The 21,530-nt window shown below is 42.8% G+C and overlaps 1 protein-coding gene across 2 annotated transcripts; it reads left to right on the plus strand.

The window, feature by feature from the left end:
- The first annotated feature begins 1,770 nt into the window (after positions 1–1,770).
- On the plus strand, positions 1,771–21,020 carry CHMP6 (charged multivesicular body protein 6). 2 transcript variants are annotated; one of them, XM_048489803.1, is made up of 8 exons: positions 1,771–1,903; positions 4,709–4,818; positions 10,744–10,831; positions 13,046–13,132; positions 13,242–13,307; positions 13,646–13,726; positions 15,817–15,871; positions 18,591–21,020. In XM_048489803.1, exons 1-8 carry the CDS (start codon positions 1,841–1,843, stop codon positions 18,641–18,643), a joined length of 603 nt encoding a protein of 200 aa, XP_048345760.1. In that variant the 5' UTR covers positions 1,771–1,840; the 3' UTR covers positions 18,644–21,020. The 2 variants fall into 2 exon arrangements, with proteins under 2 accessions (XP_048345760.1, XP_048345761.1); XM_048489804.1 differs by having other exon boundaries at positions 1,862–1,998.
- Positions 21,021–21,530: the final 510 nt, after the last annotated feature.

The raw sequence follows: 21,530 nt of genomic DNA on the forward strand, positions 1-21,530 counted from the left end.
TTCAGGACTTGTGGAATTGACTTTAGGGTTGCCAGGTCCCATCCTCCACCCTAGCCACCAGTGGAGGATGGGGAGTAAGGTTGCCATATCCACATTGGAAAACTCCTGAAGATTTGGGGATTGAGCCTAAGGAAGACAGGGAGCTCCACTGGGTATACAGTCCACCCTCCAGGGCAGTGGTTCTCAACCTGTGGGTCACGACCCCTTTGGGGGTTGAACGACCCTTTCACAGGGGTCACCTAAGACTCTGCATCAGTGTTCTCCATCTGTAAAATGGATAAATGTTAGCGTTGGGGGTCACCACAAAATGAGGAACTGTATTAAAGGGTTGCAGCATTAGGAAGGTTGAGAACCTCTGCTCCAGGGCATCCATTTTCCCCAGGGAAACTGATCTGTTTAGTTTGGAGATGAGCTGTAATTAGGGTGGATTCCAGCCTACCTGGAGGCCTGCATCCCTAAATGACTTAGTGACAAACTCTAGCATAAATGGCTTTACAAATTAGATGGGTTTACAGAGTATAGGTCTGTATATGGCTACTCGTCATGATGATTGAAGGAAACTTCCACATGCAGAGGCAGAATACCAGTAACATAAGCAGGAGGCCTTCATTGGTATGCCCTGCTTATTGGCCCTTTGAGGCCAATAGCTGACAACTCTTTAAAACACAATGCTGGACGAGGTAGATCACTAGTCTAATTCAGCAGGCCACCTCTTTTATTCTTAAGTGTAGTAAAGTAAAGCGTAGTAAAGGCATTTTTGTTTACTCTTTTCTATTTACCTCTCCTTGCTTGTTTTGCTGTAGCAATTGTCATTACCTCACAAAACAAGCCCGCCCCCCTTCTCAGTGATGGTGGCGCCTCAAACTTTGTCTCCAATTAAAATTTCACTTTGAAATAGATGACTATCTTCGTTCTGCCTCTGTGGGGAGCATCCCACAAGAGGTCATATGCAGAAATGACAGGCGCCATCACACCTTCCTCTGGCCACGCCCCATCCAGCTCTGGCGCTTTCAACAGCAGGACGCCGCGGGGAACTTAGGCAGGTGGAATTCCTGGCAAGGATATCGGGGGACTGGAAAAGCTTCACCCGCTTAAAACTGCTTGTTCGTATATAGACAGAGAGGAGCTGAGGGTGAGGAGCAGGAAAAGGATTATAAGAACCAATGGAAACTAATGCAGGGAAATATGTTGCTAAAACGTTCTTTAAGAATACTTGTTAAAACGTTGTTTTAAGAATACTTAACTACTGATGTGGGCGATTTGGTTTATTCATACTTCTATCGTTTTAATTTTATATGGAAGCCGAATCGAGAACATTATATTGGGCATGTGAGGTATTAATTTTTTATATTTAATTTGGGGGGTGGTTGGTCAAGTCTTGTGCTTTGCAAAGGCAAGGTACGATCCCCGCTCTCCTGTTTTTTAAACAAGCCAGTCTAAACAATAATACTCGTTTTATTTTATTTTTTAAAAATATCTACGGCCTCTTCAGAAGGACGAGATAGCTTGCAACCTGTCTCGCCGTTCACAAGAGCCCCAAGGCAAAGGCACCCAAACACACAAAAAGAGCTGAGGGAAAACGAGCGCAGCACCGGCAGTTAACCGAAAAGCTCGACGCTGAACCAGTCTCTCTCCTATTGGTCGTTTTTCCTGCCTGTTCAGCGATTAAGGCCACCTCCTTTCTAAATCCCGGCTCCGCCCATTTTGGCTGCGCGGATACTTGTTGCCCGAAAAACCCGCTTCTGTTATGCGTTTGCTTTCTGGTTGGAATGGAGCCCTGGCGGCTGCCGTACTGGGCGGGGCTAATGTAGGCCAGGGCCTCGCGGGCGGGGCCGTGGCGATGGGGAATCTGTTCGGGCGCAAGCGGCGGAGCCGGGTGACCGAGCAAGACAAGGCCGTGTTGGTGAGGGCAGCGGCTGTTGGTAGCCGGTGTCGTGCAGGTCATAGAGAGATGGGTGGATTGGGCCTGGGAGGATTTTACGGCGGATGGCTTCCAAGGTAGTTGAATAGAACCTCCATGTTCAGAGGTAGTTTATCTCTGTGGAGGGCAAAAACAAAGAGAGGCTTTGGCCTCTCCGTGCTTCCTGGGCACATCAGGGTGGCCACTTTAGGAAAGAGAACGCTGAACTGGACGAATCTTTGATCTGATGCTGGAGGACTCTTCTTTAACTCTCATCTGAGTAGTTTGCTTTTGGGTAAGGTAGCCGCCACAAGACTCCTTTGACGAGGGAAATGAAGGCCGGGAAAAACTTCATGCTTTGCTGCTTACTAGTTTGGAGTTCCAGTTTATCTTATCCTGGGTACACTAGGGGAGTTGTCACTTTTGACAGCTGAGCATATTGTTAATACTTTGGGGGAAAAAAATAAATCTGCATATTATCATGCTTGTGACAAAGCTTACAACTCAAATGTCCGTTTCTAAGGAGACTTTTTTCATCCTGCCCTAAATCAACATTTCAAAGATCAAATCTACATAAAACAGTTGAAATCTGAGCAAAACACTGTCTGAACTGTAGCCACTGCAGACTGAATGAAATGTGCTTCCACAAGCTATTTAGCCCTGGAATGTGGCTAATCTTCTGAAGAACTGGGATTTATCGACTACAGGCCAGCCACCAAACGACATCTCTTCCATTCTTCTGCTTGGTTGTTATACACAGGTGGAACAGACTCAAAGAATGCTTATACCTCAAAACATTTTGTTGGCGCTACTGGACTCAAATCTTGCTCTTCTTCTGCACTGACAGGGCTATCCTCCTGAAAGAATTACAAACTGCCTTTCTCCTTAAAATGCCTTAGAGAGCCCTGAGTATTGCTTTGCTCATTAAAATGTCTTGCTCATTAAAATGCCATAGATAGCTGGGGTGGTCCTTCTGTCTACCTGAGTGTCCATACTTGGTTCAAAGTCTCTGCCATGCAGCTTTGAGGTTTGCAGTTGTAAAGTCCCAGCAGTGATTGCTTAGTTTGGGTGTGCACCAGAACTCATTACCCAAGTGGCTCTTGGACAACTAAAGGTTCAGTGTATTGCTGAAGGCTTTCACGGCCAGATTCAACTGGTGGTTGTGGGTTTTCCGGGCTGTGTGGCCATGGTCTGGTAGATCTTGTTCCTAATGTTTCACCTGCATCTGTGGCCGGCATCTTCGGAGGTGTATCACAGAGATGCATATCTCACATTCCCCGTAGGTGATACACCTCTGAAGATGCTGGCCACAGGCTCTGGCTTCACCAGTAAATTCTACCAGAACACCGCGACACTGAGCTGGAAAACCCTTTCTTTCTTCAGGTTCCATTTTATGTTAAGAACCTTTTATTTTTTTAACTGTTCATTTTTATGCTTTTGAGCCTTTTTGATCTGTCAACAACTAATGGCAGTTACTTCCCTTCTCCGTTGTTTCCATTTCCCATACGTCTAGAATTATTGTTTGCCCTACCATGTGAATGTGTAATAACCCTAGATCCTTTGCCGTCGTTGGCCATCCAAAGATTCCAATACGATGGGTGGGGTTTGGCAGATCTTTCGACTCTAGTTGCTAGATTAAGTATTGCTGTCTCATCTTGAAGATGGGAGTAAAAATGATTGTAGAGTAAAATACAGAATCTGTTTTACCACCTTTCTCTTGCAGAAGCTACCAAAATAAAGGCTGATTTTTATTTCAGAGTTGCCAAACTAATAGCAGAGAGCAATGTAAAAATTACTGTGGCAAACATCTGAGATATCTATTCTAATGCTTAGGATGTTCCAAATAACTTGCAAGTATCAGAAGCAATGCCAGTTCAGTTCAATTGTTTGTGCAGTGTATTTATAAAGTGTCTCTGGGCACAATTGAAAGTAGGGTTCTGAGCATAATATAATTCTTAATTAAAACTGTTGCATCTTAAGATTGTAATTTCTTTCGTTAGACGGAGGTGTCCGTGATCAATCCCTATCAGAACTTGCTTCACTAACTCCTGCTGAATGTCTCATCCTGTTGATTTCCGTTGACTGAAGCTGGAGTAATTCTCCATAGGGTTGCAATGTAAATAGGCATTTTTTCAAGTCCGAACATCTTGAATCTTGTCTGATGTTCTCTGTTGAGTAAGTATATTTTTTAACAAGGTGCCAACTGAACACTTGTGGTTTTATTGTCCTGCCACCTGAAAGATGTGTTTGATTGGCTATACTAGACTTGTCCATTAGATAAAAAATACCTTTTTATTTTAAACCTAAACCTAATGGTCTCTGTTTCTTATCTTATCTTTGTTCATGAGTTACAGTAAATGCACATACAATCCATGTACGGCATACACTTGATTTTTTTCTTTGTTCAAGCATTGAGTCATTTTCATATTACCAGTGATTGAAACCCCACATTTATTCAGGTTCTGGATCACAATTTCATTTGTAAAGTGAGTGTATGTTAGCTGTTATGAACAGGTGTGTGTGCACATACATGCAGGTTGTAATGTGTTTGCTGATACATGTGAGCAGGGTACCAGAAACACAACAGCAGTTGGGTTGTGCTTAAGTTTGCACATTGTCACATTCAGCTTTTATTACTGCTTGTGCAGTGAGCTACTGAAGACACTAACAGAAGACATGGGAGAACAGGATAAATGGTGCTGTAGCTCAGTCTGCTTAAAGGGGGGGAGGGGGGGGTGTTGGTGTTGCTTTCCAGAAGTCATAACCTTGGCAGTGTATCTTCTAATTGCCAATTTCCTTTGTCCTTAGCAATTGAAACAGCAGCGGGACAAATTAAAGCAATATCAGAAAAGGATATCTCTGCAGCTGGAGCGAGAGAGAACAGTTGCTCTGCAACTACTGAGAGATGGCAAGAAAGAGTAAGTGAGGATCAGTGGGTTGCATCCTTTCCACTCAGAGGTGTGCTTATAAGCTAATTCGGACAGTCAAGTCTTCTCACCTCAACTGCCTCTGGCAAGTTTGTGAGTAGAGAATGTAAAATCCTCTGACACATCCATATCTGCTTGGAAGTGATTCACATGACTATAATGTCTTTCAAAAAGTGCTTCAGCAATTGAAGAAACTGCCAGTGGGAAGTTACAGTCTTTTCAAAGTTTTTTTCCCCTTGGTCAACCTGTCTCATCCATTTTGTCCATGCAGATTTGTCAAGGGGGATGGGCAAATGTTTGAAATGGCTCTTTTTAGCCTGAACTTTGTTGTTGCTTCAGTTAAAGTTCTAACACTGGCTCAATCTATGTGTCCTAACAGCACAAGAGCATTTCATTATTCACAAAAAATTGAGGACAGTTTAAAACTGCATGGTCGAACTTTCATTTTTTTAGTTAATTACTGTGTTAGTTCTAATGGACTGGTTGTGCTTGAGCTCAGATCTGTTTATTACATCTTCCACTGCACATATTTTTTAGACCGCCTTGTAGACAGATGCAAGTGCTCCACATTGGACCGTTTTACAAAGCTGAAGGAAGCCCCAAATATAGCAGTGCTATATTTCCTTCTGTGTGTTTGTGTGTGTGAAATGCAAGGGATACTTGATTAAAACATGCTTAACTCTACAATCAAAATTGACTTTGTATTTTTTTTACTATTGTATTTTTTTTACTACTATTCATTGGAAGGGGATCGTGGACTATATGATCTTTATGGTCCCTGTGAGCGCTAAGACTCGGAAGACCATTTTAGGATTCTGAGCTTTGCTGACAGTTGATTCAGGTTTGAGCTGTAGATCTATTGGGAGTGCCTGGCAGCAGCTGCTGCAGTCATGGAGATTTCTAGCATCAGGTCCCTGTGATTATATGTTATTATGTGGAGTTGAAAATTAAACAGCACATATCTACAGAATGAAAAATGAGGGGTTTTAACCGCATCAAATATAAAATTGTACCATTGAGTAACTATGTTCGTCTGGCTAGCAGATTGGGTCATTTACTATTGAAAGATGGTAAAATTGGAAACGATTGATGTCAACAGAGGCATACAAAATTATCTGTAGATCAAGAAATCATTAAGGATAATTCAAGACAGGAAAAGGATAAATCCAAGACAGGAAAAATGTTTTGAGAGATGTTCTGTTAAGAATACGGTACAAGTTGAGAAGTAAACTAAGTCCCGCAATCTCGTCACTGATATTGCCAGTTAATACTTATTGTGAAAGGAGCATAATGAGAATAACTGAATTTATAGCTTGGCAGAATGTAATCAAAATAAAATAAGAACTTAGTAAAAAATAAAAAAGGAGAGAATATTCAGTGGCTCAAATGACAAGACTAACAATGCAATCCATGGGATAGGGGAAGTAGTTTTATGGCACCCAGGGATGTCACATGTCACAGCTGTGCCACTTCCAAAGGGGTTTCAGGCATTGCAGGAAGCAGGAAAATGGGCCAAAACCCCCAGCTGATTTGAAAACCCCTATGCGGCCAAATGGGCTGTGCCACATCTTTAGCTGGCATAACTCTATGCCAGCCAGTGGAGGTTCTTATAGCCATAGGAAGTTGACTAAAGTCGGCTCCATCCCCAGAAATGTGCCCTCAGCAACACCAGCGCAGGCTTCTACATCAGAGGAGTGCTAGTGCAGTGGCAGCTTTTGTGTTCAGGAGCTGCCTGGTGCCTTGCCCCTTCCTCTGGCATATTTGCCCCTTGTGCTGGTGTACAGGGCACATACATCAGTGCATCCTCCTGCGTCTTGCATGACTGTCCCCTCACCCCCTCCAGTGGATTGCATTCCAAGGGAACATATAGCTGCAGAGGGAGGCCAACTAAGGAAGATGGATTTTGAACAGTTAATAACTACGAATATAGGATACGTATTTGTTAAGAAAGTTATAAAATCCTATTGCAATATGACACTGAAACAGAGCAGGTAAAAGACTTCATGATAAAATGGATTGCGAAATTTTGAAGGCAGCGTACATATGGGAGTACTTATGAATGAAAGAAGTTTAGCTTACAGAGTGTCAAGCATTAAGAAAACTGGTAAATATTCTACAGAAGGTGTATCTCACTCCAATAGTGAAAACTAACTGGAACTACAGTGGGAATTGCTGGAAGTATTAGGACATGTATGCACCCGTCTGTCTTATATAGTGGTCATGTTAGAAAGTAAGGAAATACTGGATGAAGAGTCATGTTGAAATGCAAAGGATTCTAAAAATTAAGTGTACTTTGGACCTCAGAAATATGTCACATGTTATTAAATACACTGCCAAGTAATATGCCAGAAGTATGTAATAAGTTATTCAAATAGAAGGTGATGGTAGCAAGAATAATGTATGCTGAAAAATGAATAAATGGAAGAGTAAATTAACTGAGTGTGCTGTCGTGGCAAAGCTAACATGTTATATATGTAATAGACCAATATCAGAGTTTCAAGAGAAACGGAGTACTATTTGTACATGTACAGATGATGGTTCAGGAGAAAAATTAAGTAAAAAAGGAAAGTGAAAGATTTAAGAGAGAAATATTTTATAAGGAAACTTTCTTTTAAGCAAATGTTGAGAAAAACAAAATTAAGGCATATTGAAAGGATAATATAATGTACTATAGTTTACCATAGAAGTAAATTACTAGAATATAAACTATATAAAGAGAGAAAATTAAACAGCACATATCGTCATGCCATGATATTAAAGGCTATGGTTTGAGCTGTTTAGGTTTTCACCATCTTGACTATAAGCTGCAAAAGGTAAATAGTGGAAAAGAAAGAAAAATGAAAATGGTCAAAAAGGATCTTCTGAAAAAGGTTTAGGAAGATTAAACTTTTTAGCCATGAACAGAAGGGGACATAGCTGATGTAACAGAAGCTTAGGCCCTTTCCGCATGGGCCAAAAACGACGGCCTGGGGGCGGTAAAAACGCCGCCCCCAGGCCGCCTCTTCATACGAAGCGGTAGCTTTTGCCTTAGCAAATCGCTTGTTGCCGACCTGATTCGCGCTCTCTGTGGGCGCAAGGCTACAGGCCGCTTCTAAACAACTAACCCTTTAAAGGGTTGTTGTTAGGGGAAAGCGCCTTTCCGGCAAGCCCAGTCTGTACACCGCACCTCCATTGAACAGCAGCTGTCCCAGCCTGCGTCGCTCACCTTGTCTACCTTGTCCCGTCATTATGCCAAATGCTGCCGGCCATTGACGAGCGCCCAGCTGTCCTCCGGAACCCCTGGAGGTTGGAGGAATGCAGCGTGAAGGCGAGGGGCTTCGACGGCTCCAGCAGGCTTAATGACGGGACAAGGTGAGTGGACGGGCTGGGAAGAGGCGCTACTGTATGGAGACCACCTGCCCGTTGCCTGCCGTTTGCCTTCTGCTGAGGCCGCCCGCATCCGAATTCTTGCCGTGATGGAAGCTGACAGGGGAGGCGATCGCGTATTGGAAACGCCCTTGGATGAGTTAGAGTGCAAAAACTGAGCAACCTGTTGGACACATTAAGACAGAGACATTAGACTTTTTAAAATAATTTTTTATTGTATAGAGTATTAATACATTTGTTACATTTAATATTTTTTCTCTTTCCATCTATACATTTTTTCCATTTTTCTCCCCCCTCCCCTTCTTTCTATTAATTATTTCATGCAAGCAATAGGGAGGTTTATTCTTCTTGGTTCCATGGCTCTTCGTTAAGCATCCGGCATCTTCAATCCATTTTTCAAACACTGTCCATATCTTCTCATGAGTATCTTCTATTTTTTCTTTCCATAAGAATTATTTTTTGTCAGTCTCAAATATCTCTAGCTGTATTTGTTCCCCATATATATTCCAAACCATTTTGAAACTGTCCATTTTTTTATTATCTTTCCAGCCCAATAGCGTACCAACACTGCATGTGCTGCTCTTAATCATTATTTCATATACATTGGTTCCAAGGTTCTATTCACTCTGATATCGTCTATTATCCCCACAATTAATAATTCTTTTTATTTATCACTTCACTTTTACTTCTTAACAATAGTTCTGCATACATATTTTAAAAATATTCTCCCAAAAGAGCTTTTTTCTCACTACTTTACATTCTATCCACATATGTATGTAATATGCTCCTTTTTTCTCTCCACAATGCCAACACTTTGGGCTTAGTCCTTTGATCATATAGGCTAGCTTTCGTATTTGGGGTTCCTATACCATTTGGCATAACCTTTCTTTCCTAGTTCCACATTATTTTTCAATCTTTATCTTCTTCATACTGTCCATTATTCTTTTTCTATTTTTTTCTTCTTCTAAAAAATTCATTCTTTTCTCCCCATTTTTTGTTTCAACATTCTTATCATGAATACTTTATCCTCTACCATGTACTTGTAAACTACTCCTATAATCTTCCCTTTCATCGTTTCATGAAGTCTTAGCCATTGATTCATTATACATTCACCTTTTATTCTATATTTCCTTAATTTTTCCCATAACCCTCTTATTGCCAGCCAATTCTCCCCCCCCCCCCCCACCCCCAAATTCTATTAGATTTTGTAATGGTATAATTTCTCCTTCATAAACTAAGTCAGATACTTAATATATCCCTTCTTCTTTCAGTTTTCTTATAATTTTTTCACCTTCTATTCCAGTCACGCTTGCCACTGGGGCTCAATCCAGAATGCCAGGCATCCATTTACTTCTCCATTTTTCCCAAATATCCATATTCACTTTTCTTGGGCCTATTACTCTATGTTTTACATTTTTATAATCATTTATATAAATACCATGATTACCTATTCCATTATTTACTTCATTTTCAAATTTCAACCATTTTGAGGTATTATCTTCATTAATATCTAATAAGCTCTTTATCTGGAATGCCTCATAATATTCCTGGGTTTTCGGTATTCCCCAGCCTAGGAGATCATTTGGCATATATACTATTTTATTCATCACTCTCGCTTTTTTAAAATTAAATACCCATGCTTTTATTTTCCTGTCCCATTCTTCAAATTGTTTTTTAGCAATTTCCATTGGTAATGTTCTAAATAGGTAAGAGATTTTAGGCAATATACACATCTTTACTGTTTTTAACTTCCCTGTTATAGATAAGGTTTTTGCTTCCCAACTTTTTATCTGATTTTGAATTCTTTTCCATCTATTTTCATAATTATACTTATACATCTTATCTTCTCTGTTAGAAATTATAATTCCTAAATATTTAATTTTCTTCTTCAATATTTCTTTATTAAATTGTTTCTTTTCTATATTCACCCCTAATATTTCTGTCTTGTCCATATTCACTGTTAACCCTGAATATTTCTTAAAATCCTCTAAAATTATTTTTAACTCTTTCATTGTATCCTCAGGATTAGTTGTTATCAATAATACGTCATCTGCAAACATGTTTATTTTAATTTCTTCCTTATTTATTTTATATCCTTTTATTCTTCTGTTATTTCGTATTCTATCTGCCAAGAACTCCATTGCCATTACAAATAGAGACGGAGACAACGGGCAACCCTGTTTTACGCCTCTTCTTATATTAACTATTCCTGATAATCCTTCGTTTACTCTTATCTTGGCCTTAGCGTTTCTATATACTTCTTTTAATATGTCTATGAATCTTTCTCCAAATCCAAAATTATTTAATGTTTGGAAAAGAAATTCATGACTTACTGTATCAAATGCTTTATATACATCTAGTTTTATCATAGCATATTTGTTTTTCTTTCCATGCTCTAATATATTTAAGACGTTTCTTATTGGATGACCTATATCTCTTCAGAACATTAGACTTGATTTAATTTTGTTATAGTCCAGTAAAGCATGAGGCTTTGGTATCACACTTTTAAAAGTCATTTTTGTTACCATCTGTACTCTTTTCTGCATCTAGAAAAGCCAAATTGCTACTGAAGAAAAAGCGGTATCAGGAACAGCTGCTGGATAAAACAGACAACCAAATTAGCAACTTGGAGCGCATGGTATGTGAGTGTTCGACAGTGCATGACTAGCCTCCTCCCTTTCGTGACTTCTGAACCTGGGGGGTGGCTGAATTTAATGCCTTAGACCACCAAGCAGCTACTCTGAATAGCAAGCTGGTAGTGGCCAACATGGGAGGACAGCTTGAGCCAATTATTGCCTGCTGTGCCAGTGCCATGACTATCTGTCATTGGTGGACCGGGCTGCAGAGGCTGCATGGAGGGAGACATGTGCTTCCTCTTGTGCCCGTCTTCTCAGATCTGTCCAAGGTTGCCTGTCAAAAAAGACAGTTCTTCTGCAGCTCACCTTGGATTCTGCTATTCTTGTCCCTAGTGCACATGAGACTTTGTACTGAAGGGTACGATCAGTATCTTGGTTACAAACATAGTTATCCTTGTCAAGATTAAGTTGGGTTAGCAATACTCTAATAATGTGGAAATCCACATAAAATGTTTTGGCCCTCCCTTCATACCAGAGAATTTCTGATTTTTTTTCTTTTATTTTAGCTGTGAGAAAGAAACTGATATTATGATATTGAAAGATAAAATATGTTGATGTTATACAATACTATGCATATATTTTATGCATTTCTGAGTTTCTAAATGTTTTCTGTGTCATCTGCTGGCATTTGTGTATTGTCTGTGGCTTCCGCAAAACTTCCCCAAAATTGCCATTTAACTTCTTATGCTGCCCTGCAATATATCAAAACCACAATGGGGAAAGTCTCGACTAGGAAGGGATAACTATTTTTTCTTCCTTAGCTTTCTAGCTGAAGTATAGTTTTAAGCTCTCTTTAAGAATAGGGAATTGTGTAGCCAAGTGTAACATGAATAGTTTACAAATATTTAAAAGTGGGAGGTCTGTGAGTCTTGCACGGGGGAGTGCCCCAAGTTTGCAGGAAAATTTAGCAACAGTGTGGTCCCAATCCACAGATTTAGGAATCTGCAGATGGGGAGGGTCACATGGCACGATATACAGATTAAAATATTTATATCTCTATTTTCCTCGTTGTTCAGTGCGGCTTACAATACTAGTTAAAACATTTTCTCTTAAAACAAAAAATAAAATAGCAGGCCCCAAATAGAACTTTTGCCCTGCGCTCTGCTTGGCAGGATACAGTGATGTTGGACTTTTGAAGTTTCTTGAAACATCCCAATGTGCTTATTTTGCTAGCATCTGCTGCAGCCTACCTAAGTTCCAGGCTCCCATTGCATAATAGTCCTCTAGGGCGTTGCTCCGGCATGGAGCGCAAAAACGCCCCTCAGGTCGCCATTTCAGGGATGCAGCGCTGCTTCAAGCAGCCGCGACCGCCTTTGCGCTTCGGCTTGGTGCACTAAGCCGGCGTTTGTGAGCGCGCTTTGGAAGCGCGACTTTTGGCGCGCACGCCTGAAGCCGCTCGCCGCAGAACGCAGCAGCTCCCCGCCGCCCCCCCCCCCCCCACTTCCCCTTACCTGCTCTTTTCAGCTCCTCCGGCGTTGCGGGCCTGGGGACACTGCTCCGTCACGGAAGCAGGCGCTGCAGGGCAGGAGGCAAAATCCCCAGGCCCTCGCCACTTTGGAGAGCAGGTAAGTCGACCGGGCGATAGCGCCCAGCGGCGCCGTCTCCCCGGTTCTTTCTGGGACCGTCCGTGCGGACGGTCCCAGCATCGTCGGTTCGGCGTCAGAAACGCCAACCCAAGCCCTTCCGCCTCCATGTGAAAAGGGCCTAGTAGTGTCTGCATTGTGACTATAATAAAGTCTCATCCTGAAAAGAGTGGCTTGTTCAGGCTTGAGAGCAGAACTTGGAATACTGGTTAGACAGATAAGCAGCTATATACAGAATATGTGTAACAGACATATTTGTACGTCTGGGTTCCTACTTTTCATTTCAACTGTTGCAGCCTTATCCAGTATCACTGGACTACTGAGTTTGGCTGTGGTCTGGAAGGTTGCATGGTATGCTTCTAAGCTTCCCTTCTAACAAATAGCAGCCCAGTAATAATCACATGGGTAGGGTCTGACTCACTTAGTGCAGGCACAGCAGTGTTGTCAGAGGCCAGAAGCATGTCACTGGTTAGCATAAGCACAGCACATCCACTGCACAAAACCAGTTCTGTGCCCCTTGGTTACTTCCTGTGTTATAGGGAAATAATGCCTACTATATCCAAGCTGCAGTGACTGCTTTCCTTACAGCCTGTGAGAAGACCTGACCCCTCTGTTAATTTTTGTTACCCTCAGGTCCAGGATATTGAGTTCACCCAAATCGAGATGAAAGTGATTGAGGGCCTCAAAATTGGCAATGAGTGCTTAAATAAGATGCATCAGGTGGGTATCAGCTGGGGATCCTGGGCTGTGTGAAATCTGAACAGTGGCTGTTTGTATGTCTCTTCTGGGCATCTTTCTTTACGTGTTGTTTGAACTTCTCTTTCTGTAGGTTATGTCAATAGAAGAAGTGGAAAGGATCATGGATGAAACCCAAGAAGCTGTAGAGTACCAGAGGGTGTGTATTGCCTCCACAAGCACACAAGGCATTTTGTAGCCACATCATAATAAAAAAGTTCTAAATTTAAATAGTTACCATGTGACTGGTAACCCACAGTAAGTATAAAATGTGCTAATTAACCTCATAAACATCACATACAAAATAAATCCCCCATCAACCTCCTTGAGCAGTACCGGAAGAGTGCCAAGAGGACTTTCCAGAGATCCTGAGCCAGGACATGAAAAGCTGCTTCCTTTCGGAGTTCCTTGTTTCATTGACAGATTCTCTGGTTGCTGTGGTTGTGTGTTGCAGTCGTTTACGATGGTCCCTAATCCATTTGCCTTTTTCCTTCACAGCAAATAGATGAGATGCTGGCTGGCAGTTTCACTGAAGAGGATGAAGATGCCATTTTAGCAGAATTAGATGCCATCACTCAGGTGAGTGTTCATCCTGCTAACTGATTCTGGGTCTGAATTTTAGTGTGGTAATGCTTTCATGGCATGAGAGGATTTTTTCCCTCATCCCATACTGATGTCAGCTGATGCATTTCTGGTAGAGACATCTCCATTTGTGCTGCTTGTTTGCTTTCAGAACCAAAGGAGATGACAGCCCAGTCCAGAGGTTGAATATTCCTAACAGTGTTTTTCTCCCTATTACATTTTGCTTTCTTAGCATTCGGCTGAAACGAATTCTTCCAGGGTAGAATCTGTCCTTTGCTAAAATAACATGTTCACCTACTTCATCATTATGAAATAATTGCACCTAGTTTCCATTTTTATCTAGGCCACTGTTAATTAACACAGTCTGCTTGGCAATATATCATTATATACTGCTTATACCAAAGAAATTTCAGGCTGTTTTCTCTGAAGGCAATGCAACTTCTGCAGCAAATGCACACAGCTATTTATATTCACCTTTGCTTAGCAGTCTGCCTCACTGACTAGGGAAATTAAAACAAAAATTACTTCGTATGACAGGCCATGTTTGTAAGACACAGTCAGTATATTAAAGGAGATGCCATCTTAATTTACATGGTTCTGATTGGCACGAAAAAGGGTCCCAATCAGAGATGTTTGCAAAACAAACCATGACGGTTCTGGCTAAAAAAAATAATGCAATCCAGTAAGCCTTGAACCAGTCATGTCTGTTGCCATTTTTAAGGGCTAGACTCCTGCTGGGGAATGTGTTGTAGCTTATGGACTCTGGGTCACTACCTTGGAGCAATTTCTAGTTACCTCTGGCAGGTGACATATAAATGGCCAGGTGACATTTAAATGACAAACCTGCTCATTCCTTTGACTCACATAGCTGTAACCTTAGGGAGAACGACGCTGTGCACTAATTGAAACAAGACCTTGTGAAGTGTGGCATGAGAAACTTGGTTGTTGCACAGGCTTACAGTGCAAGGAGCAGCAGTGGCATAGTGGTTAAGAGCAGGTGCATTCTAATCTGGAGGAACCGGCTTTGATTCCCCGCTCTGAGCTATGGAGGCTTATCTGGGGAATTCAGATTAGTCTATACACGCCAACACATGCCAGCTGGGTGACCTTGGGCTAGTTGCAGTTCTTTTGAACTCTCTCAGCCCCACCTACCTCACAGGGTGTTTGTTGTGAGGGGGAAGGGTAAGGAGTTTGTAAGCCCCTTGGAGTCTCCTATAGGAGAGAAAGGGGGGATATAAATCCAACTCTTCTTCTTATTTATGCTGTCTATTTATTCAGAACTCATAATCACTGTCATCAGTGGCTTTCTCCTCAGTCAGTTCAGGCAGAATTACAATCATAATATTTTGATCTCTGGGGTGGGGGGCTGGCCTAGCCTTCAAAATGTCTTCCTTGGTCTTCTGAGGTGTTGCCGGAAACTGGATGGGAAGGGACTGTGTCTCAAGTGATAGAAAATTGGGAATGAGTCCAACTAAGTGGTGCTGAGCCCATTTGGGTGCTGATTGTATAGTTGTGCTGATGACACAGAAGTACTACTTTGCCAGCCAAATGCAATTCCAGCAGAGCTGTTTAGTGTGAGAAATCTCAGTCTTCCTTTAAACCAGTAGACTTGTAACTTATTTGCAAAGTATTTTGAAGATAAATTTGCTTACATCATTGCTGACTTGGATGCTACAGTGGTAGAAGGTTCCATGCCTGAAGCCTCCTTGGTCTCTGCTGGTTGCATTTGCGTGGGTACATTAGGTAGATGGAGTTGGCTTCAGGCCACTTATCAGGCAGGAGGGCTCTAACGTGCAGGTGTTAACCAGACCTATGCTGTGATCTCTGCCAGGAAGCATCTGTGCTTGTCAAAATCCGCAAATGAAAGTATTACAAACTGTCACATCTGTCTTTCCAGGCAAATATCTCTTTCCTCATACTTAAGCAGACAGCCTGACAAAGAGGCTAAATGCTTTAAGGACTTTGTGTAAACTAGAAACAAAACTCCTGAACTCAGCCCTATCTCAGCTATGAATCAAGAAGTTACTGATTAAAGCTGTTTGTTGCAGAATATTAATTCCATGGTGTGCCATGGCTTTTTCTTGCAGGAGCAGATTGATCTTCCAGAAGTTCCTTCAGAGCCCCTCCCAGAAAAGATTCCAGGTAGAAGTTTTGTTTTGTTTTTTCCCCCTTTGTGTCTATCTCTTGGGCCAATTGCCCACGGGGCAGCTGCCACACACTGGCAGCTGGAACATGTCAGGGCAAGAAATCTTTTCCCGATGTGCTTCTTCCCTGGCATGTACCAGGAGCGGAAGCACGTCGGGACAAACATCTTGTCTCGATACACATCCTCCCTACAGCCCCAGAGAGGAAGCACGTTGAGGTGAGATTTCTTGTTCCAACGTGCTTCCTCTTGCCCTACCTGTGCTTCTCACTTTCCCCATGGAAAGCGAGAGCACTTCTGGCACATCTTTTGCACCAGAGCAGGGCAAGGGTGGGGTAGAGCTGGCCATGGGTAATTGGCCTTGGTGGTATTCCTACTGTGCAAAGTTGGGTAAAATCTTCTTGGGCTGCTTTGCATCAAACATGTCACCAGTGGAGGCTTGGCAGGTGGTGCGCAAACAACAAGTGAAAAGCACCCTTATAATGGCCTCGCGCCAATTGTTGTGTCCTACTGCAGCTTCTTTAATAATAATATTTAATAAATATATTAATGAATAATATATATTAATGAATAATAATATATTAATGAATAATAATTAATGAATAATTAATGAATAATAATTACAAAGCACTTTGCAATAGTCGAAGGGTATCTCATGTTGTTAAAATCCGGGGAAGCAGCTCTGCACAAGAGGTCACTCTCATCTTCACAGTGTAAATGCCATCAATTTCATGGCAGAAACCAGATTCAGTCCAGGGGCTTCCGGATATGTAGCTCAGTCCTTTAGCCAGTATCTTTGACTACAACAGGTCTCATTTGAAGACATAGTAGTAGTTTGGATTTATATCCCACCTTTCTCTCCTGTAAGGACACTCAAGGTAGCTTACAAGCTCCTTTCCTTTCCTCTCCCCACAACAGACACCTTATGAGGTAGGTGGGGCTGAGAGAGTTCCGAAGAACTGTGACTAGCCCAGGGTCACCCAGCAGGAATGTAGGAGTGTGGAAACACATCTGGTTCACCAGATAAGCCTCTGCCACTCAGGTGGAGGAGTGGGGAATCAAACTCGGTTCTCCAGATTAGAATCCACCTGTTCTTAACCACTACACCACACTGGCTCCTGGTGGTAGGATGGTTGCTGTGAGTGATCCTTGTGAAGGGTGTGGGTGTGTGGCTCCATATTTTCAGTTTCTATCATATGCACATGCTTGCTTCTTCAGCAAGCATGTAATGCAGCATCGCGAACAACCACTGGGTATATTGTTATGGTGCTGAGTTTGTTTAGAAATCCCCTGCCCACCCCACCCCCCAAAATTATGCATTGCCTTGAAGGTCTGTAATTGGTTAATTAAATACTGCTGTTCCGCGAGTTGATGGGGCTTTAGGGACATTCTACAGAATGGGCTGAAGTAGATGTAGAGAAACAGCTGGGCAAGGGACCAGAATTTGCTATGTCAGAGAATGTAAACTGTGACCCTTAGGAGCCCGATATGAATCTGTTCTGGTTTCTGAGGTCTTCAGTGAAAATATTTTCAGATTTTCCGTGATACCAAGGCCTAAAAACCTGAAGATTTTGTGCCTGGCCTCTCCCCAAAAGAAACAACGAAAAGGATACATGCTTTGGTTTTTACAATCATCTGCTCTTGTTAAAACATAAGTCATACTTAGTGACTTATCACAGAGTCATACACATAAATAATAGCAGTTGTATCTTATCTGTTGAAATGACTTGGAAGCTGTCAGTATGAGTCATACTTTTGCTTTGGAGGGTAGACATAGATACCTGCATATCTCAGTACTTTCCACAACAACGAAATGATTTACCAAAGTCCACAGGGAGCTTCAGTTCACACAGGGGAATAATGGCCCTTTTGTGCTATTGCCGTTTCGTCTGTCACTACTCACAACAGAATCTCTTGAGGTGGACTTTCCCTCCCTTTAAATGGGTGGGATTGAAGCTTGAGAAGGCAGGGAGCATGGCTGGTAGTCACCAGCTTTGCAGGAAAGCTGCAGGGTTCCCATTGCCCAGGCTCAGCTTCTCCTTGGAGACAAGGAGCCTCCTTGGGGGCTTTTATTGGCATTGTACTGGAAAAGTTATTTCTCATTTTAGCAGGTTAGCCTTTAGCCATCAGAGCTATTGGAGCATTACCACTGCAGCATCAGGAACACATTTATATTTTGTTCCTAGCCTGACACAATTACACAGTTGTAAGAGCATATGATTGTAAGTACAAGACCTGTCTATCTCCCTTCCCTATTCCAGGCCCAAATTTTTCCAGTGAAGGGAACCCATTAATATGATAGACCTTTGCCTGGAGCTAGGAGAGCTGAGTTCAAGACACACATGTCCAAGCACAAAATAAGTCATTGGTCAGAGTTTCATGGTGTAGTGATTAAGAGCAGGTGCACTCTAATCTGGAGAACTGGGTTGAATCCCCCACTGCCACTTGAGCTGTGGAGGCTTATCTGGTGAACCAGATTAGCTTGTGCACTCCAACACATGCCTGCTGGGTGACCTTGGGCTAGTCACAGTTCTTCAGAGCTCTCTCAGCCCCATCTACCTTACAAGGTATTTGTTTGGGGGGGAGGGGAAGAGAAAGGAGATTGTAATCCCCTGTACAGGAGATAAAGGGGGGGGATATAAATCCAAAAACTCTTCTTCTTGCTCTTCCAGAGAGAGTCAAATTACGTTAACTTGTTCCTTTTTATGCCCTTCTTAGAAACATCGCCCATCAGAGTCAAGCCAAAGCCGGAACTGGTGGCAGCTTCTTAACTCCACTTCTTGGGAGATCCCTGCAGGGAATCCTGGAATCCCAGTATGCCTGGGGAGTGAGAGAGGCCTCCGTGGTATCCCGCTGGCACTAGACAGCCATTCCAGGGCAGGTTTCTTGCACAGAATGGAAGCTGCAGCTGGGTATTGTTCCTAAATCAAGATGGTTTTTTTTGTAGTGTGATCTCTTCTCCTTTTTTGTAACTTAAACACTGGATTAAACAGTGACGCTCAAACCCCTGAAGCCAAATGCTTTCTGCAGAGCAGAGTTCGGCTGCAGACCTGCCTCGGATGCCAGTGCAACCTCTTGCTAACTGCCTACGCCCTCCTGGTGCTCTTTTGAGCTGGTGGGCGCTGTGAACAGTTACAAGGTTTTCTGCTACACTACAGGAAGAACTGCTGGGGATGCTCTCTCGCCTTTTCTCTTGACTCGTTTACAGTTCTCTGACTTTTTTTTTCTTGAGCGGATCCTCTTAGCAGGAATGGATTTTCTGCACCTGTTAAAACTGGCTTGCTTGACATTAAGATGGGAGTATCATTTCTGTTGATAGTGGTTTCTTCTTGTGCTGACCCAGTAGTGGAGATACAAGAAGATCCTCCTACACTGGAAGTGTGCTTGGGAGATGTACAGTTGTGGTCCTATGCAGCAGGAAGCAGAGCCAGGCTGCTAGGCTGCATCTGTAAAATACAGAAGGGCCATTTCCTACTAAGGTGATCTAAAGCACTTGCTAAGAATTCATATCTGAACTTCCCTCACAGAAGTTGGATAGCTGCAAGGCAGCCTGGCTGTTGTCCTCCCTGGCCTGCTGCATCTCTTCATTAGGTGGAAACGTATGTGAACCTTCTGAGGTGCTGGGAACTGTTCCTCTGCTTACAAAATGGAACATGATGAGTCAGTGCTACTGATGTGGGGCTAAACATCATTCCCCCCCCTCTTACTAATATAAAAGCTGTTTTTTCCCCTCCTGAATATTAGAAAGGGCTGGATCCCAGTGGTGTCGCTAGCTCCACTGCTTGGTTGGTGAAAACGTGACTCCAAACTATGACTTCAGGCTCCCTTCATCTGTGGCCTGAGCTACCCTTGTGGTTAGTAACCTGTATCCCAAATTCTCCGTCCTTAAGAGCCAGCTGGCATACACTGCTGCTTGTATCCATGTTACCTGTTGAGATTGTGTGGCTTGTGTCTCTGGATGTTCAGTTGAAGAGGCCGAAGCTGAGCAAGTGGCAATGTATAGGTTAAGAAAACTAGAGACACCCACCATCTGACCTTATTGCTTTCTGGAGCCCACGGCTTGTAGCTGCAAACAGTTTCTTCTTCTTGAAGTCCTCCTGCCCATCCTGGCTGGCACAGAATTGTATTGTCATGTTCACTCAAATGAAGAGAAGTAACATAGTTGGGCATTTGGGAATATCACGTTTTGGCAGAGGTTTTTCGCTCTTCTGATCTGTTGTTCGAAGGCATCCTGGCTCCTCTGTTACCAGCCATTGCCTCTCGGGCTGTTCTCCTTAATGCTACATCTTCCCCAAATGCTGTGAAGCATTAATGTCTAGGTGGCTGCAAAGTGCTTTAGACCTCCCTTGAGTGGACAAGTTTACACTTTGCATAGCCTCCCTGCCTTTATAATGGTGTAGCGTTCACATTGCAGAATTTGTCTTTGCAACATTCAGCCACGCTTAACACCCGCGAGCTCACCAAGGAAAGTCACGTTGTGGTTTTTCAAAGAGCAGGTTAACCCATTACTAGTTCCAGCTTCCCACTGCTATATTCACTGTGCCCACCAGATGGCAGTCATGTCCTTGCCTGTTTCATTCTTGTGGATGTTTGTTCCTTCCCTCCCCCACCCTTTGCTTGCCCTCTTGCTCTGGGTTGGTTTTATTGATTTTTTTTTAGACAAATGGAATAGTGAATGGGAAGGAACATCAGGCTTTCCCCGTAGGCATTATATTAACATTCAGCTCCCTTATGGGAACCCTTAGCAACCTCCGTTGGGTCTAGTTAACCACTGAACCCTGTTGCCCGAGGGAGCGGAGGAAAGTGTTTTTTTCTCCTTCACTTCCAGTAAGTACAAGCAAGGAAAATCTCTCCTGGAGATCAGTGTTTGCTGGTTCTGTGGGAGATAGCGCTTCTGATGTGCAAAAGTGCCCTTCGAAAGCAGCTCCTGGAGCCACCAGAATTACTGACTTCCTCTGATTTCCTGGCGGAGGCCTTTTTTGGCTGAAACCAGGTGGAATTTGAGTTGCTGTCCTGCTTCCACAAAAGCTCCACACTCCACTTTGCCCCATGTGAACAGAATGTTTCTCTCTCTTGGACTGAACTGCAAGGGCCAGAGGCAAAAGCAGGTGCGGTACAGGCAGTAAAAATAAAGTGTTTATAACACAATCACCCTCTGGGCTCTGTCTTGGTCTGCGGCAAAGTGGTGTCGTGTTCTGTGGGACCTTGGTGTTTGGCAAGATGGCCTACCTAGGATGGTTTCCGGGCAGAGAGGCTGGCCTCTAGGGAAAGTGTCTTTCAGAAAGAGACATAATTGAGCGCATCAGCCGCAGAGATGACAGCTAATGACACTTTGCAAACCTAGTATGTGCAGAAAGGGTGGTAATGACTTGTCTGTTAATCAGCTGCTGTACCACTCTGTGGCATTGTTAATAAGGAAGTAAACATAATATCCAGGCAGTGTAGTTGTTTATGTTGCTCTTCAGGAAATCCAGCATGCTCAATTGCTAGCCTGCTTTGGCTTTCTCTGTTGTAGTTGGTGGGTTTTCTGGGAGGGAGGCTCAGAATTTTTCTTGTGTAATCTTGTGCTGTATGCTTTCACATTTAGAACTTTCTGTCCTCAGGAGTTTTGCTCCCCAGCATCCCTCAGTGGCTGGAAACTTCAAAGAAAACAAAATC

Source organism: Sphaerodactylus townsendi, linkage group LG03, assembly GCF_021028975.2.
Source record: "Sphaerodactylus townsendi isolate TG3544 linkage group LG03, MPM_Stown_v2.3, whole genome shotgun sequence".
NCBI lineage: Eukaryota > Metazoa > Chordata > Lepidosauria > Squamata > Sphaerodactylidae > Sphaerodactylus > Sphaerodactylus townsendi.

Excerpts from the sequence above, each read along its gene's own strand:
- CHMP6 (XM_048489803.1), top strand. The coding sequence starts at position 1,841 with ATGGGGAATCTGTTCGGGCGCAAGCGGCGGAGCCGGGTGACCGAGCAA. Across the intron at positions 1,904-4,708 it reads AGCAAGACAAGGCCGTGTTG|CAATTGAAACAGCAGCGGGA; the intron begins GTGAGGGCAGCG and ends CTTTGTCCTTAG. Across the intron at positions 4,819-10,743 it reads CTGAGAGATGGCAAGAAAGA|AAAAGCCAAATTGCTACTGA; the intron begins GTAAGTGAGGAT and ends TTCTGCATCTAG.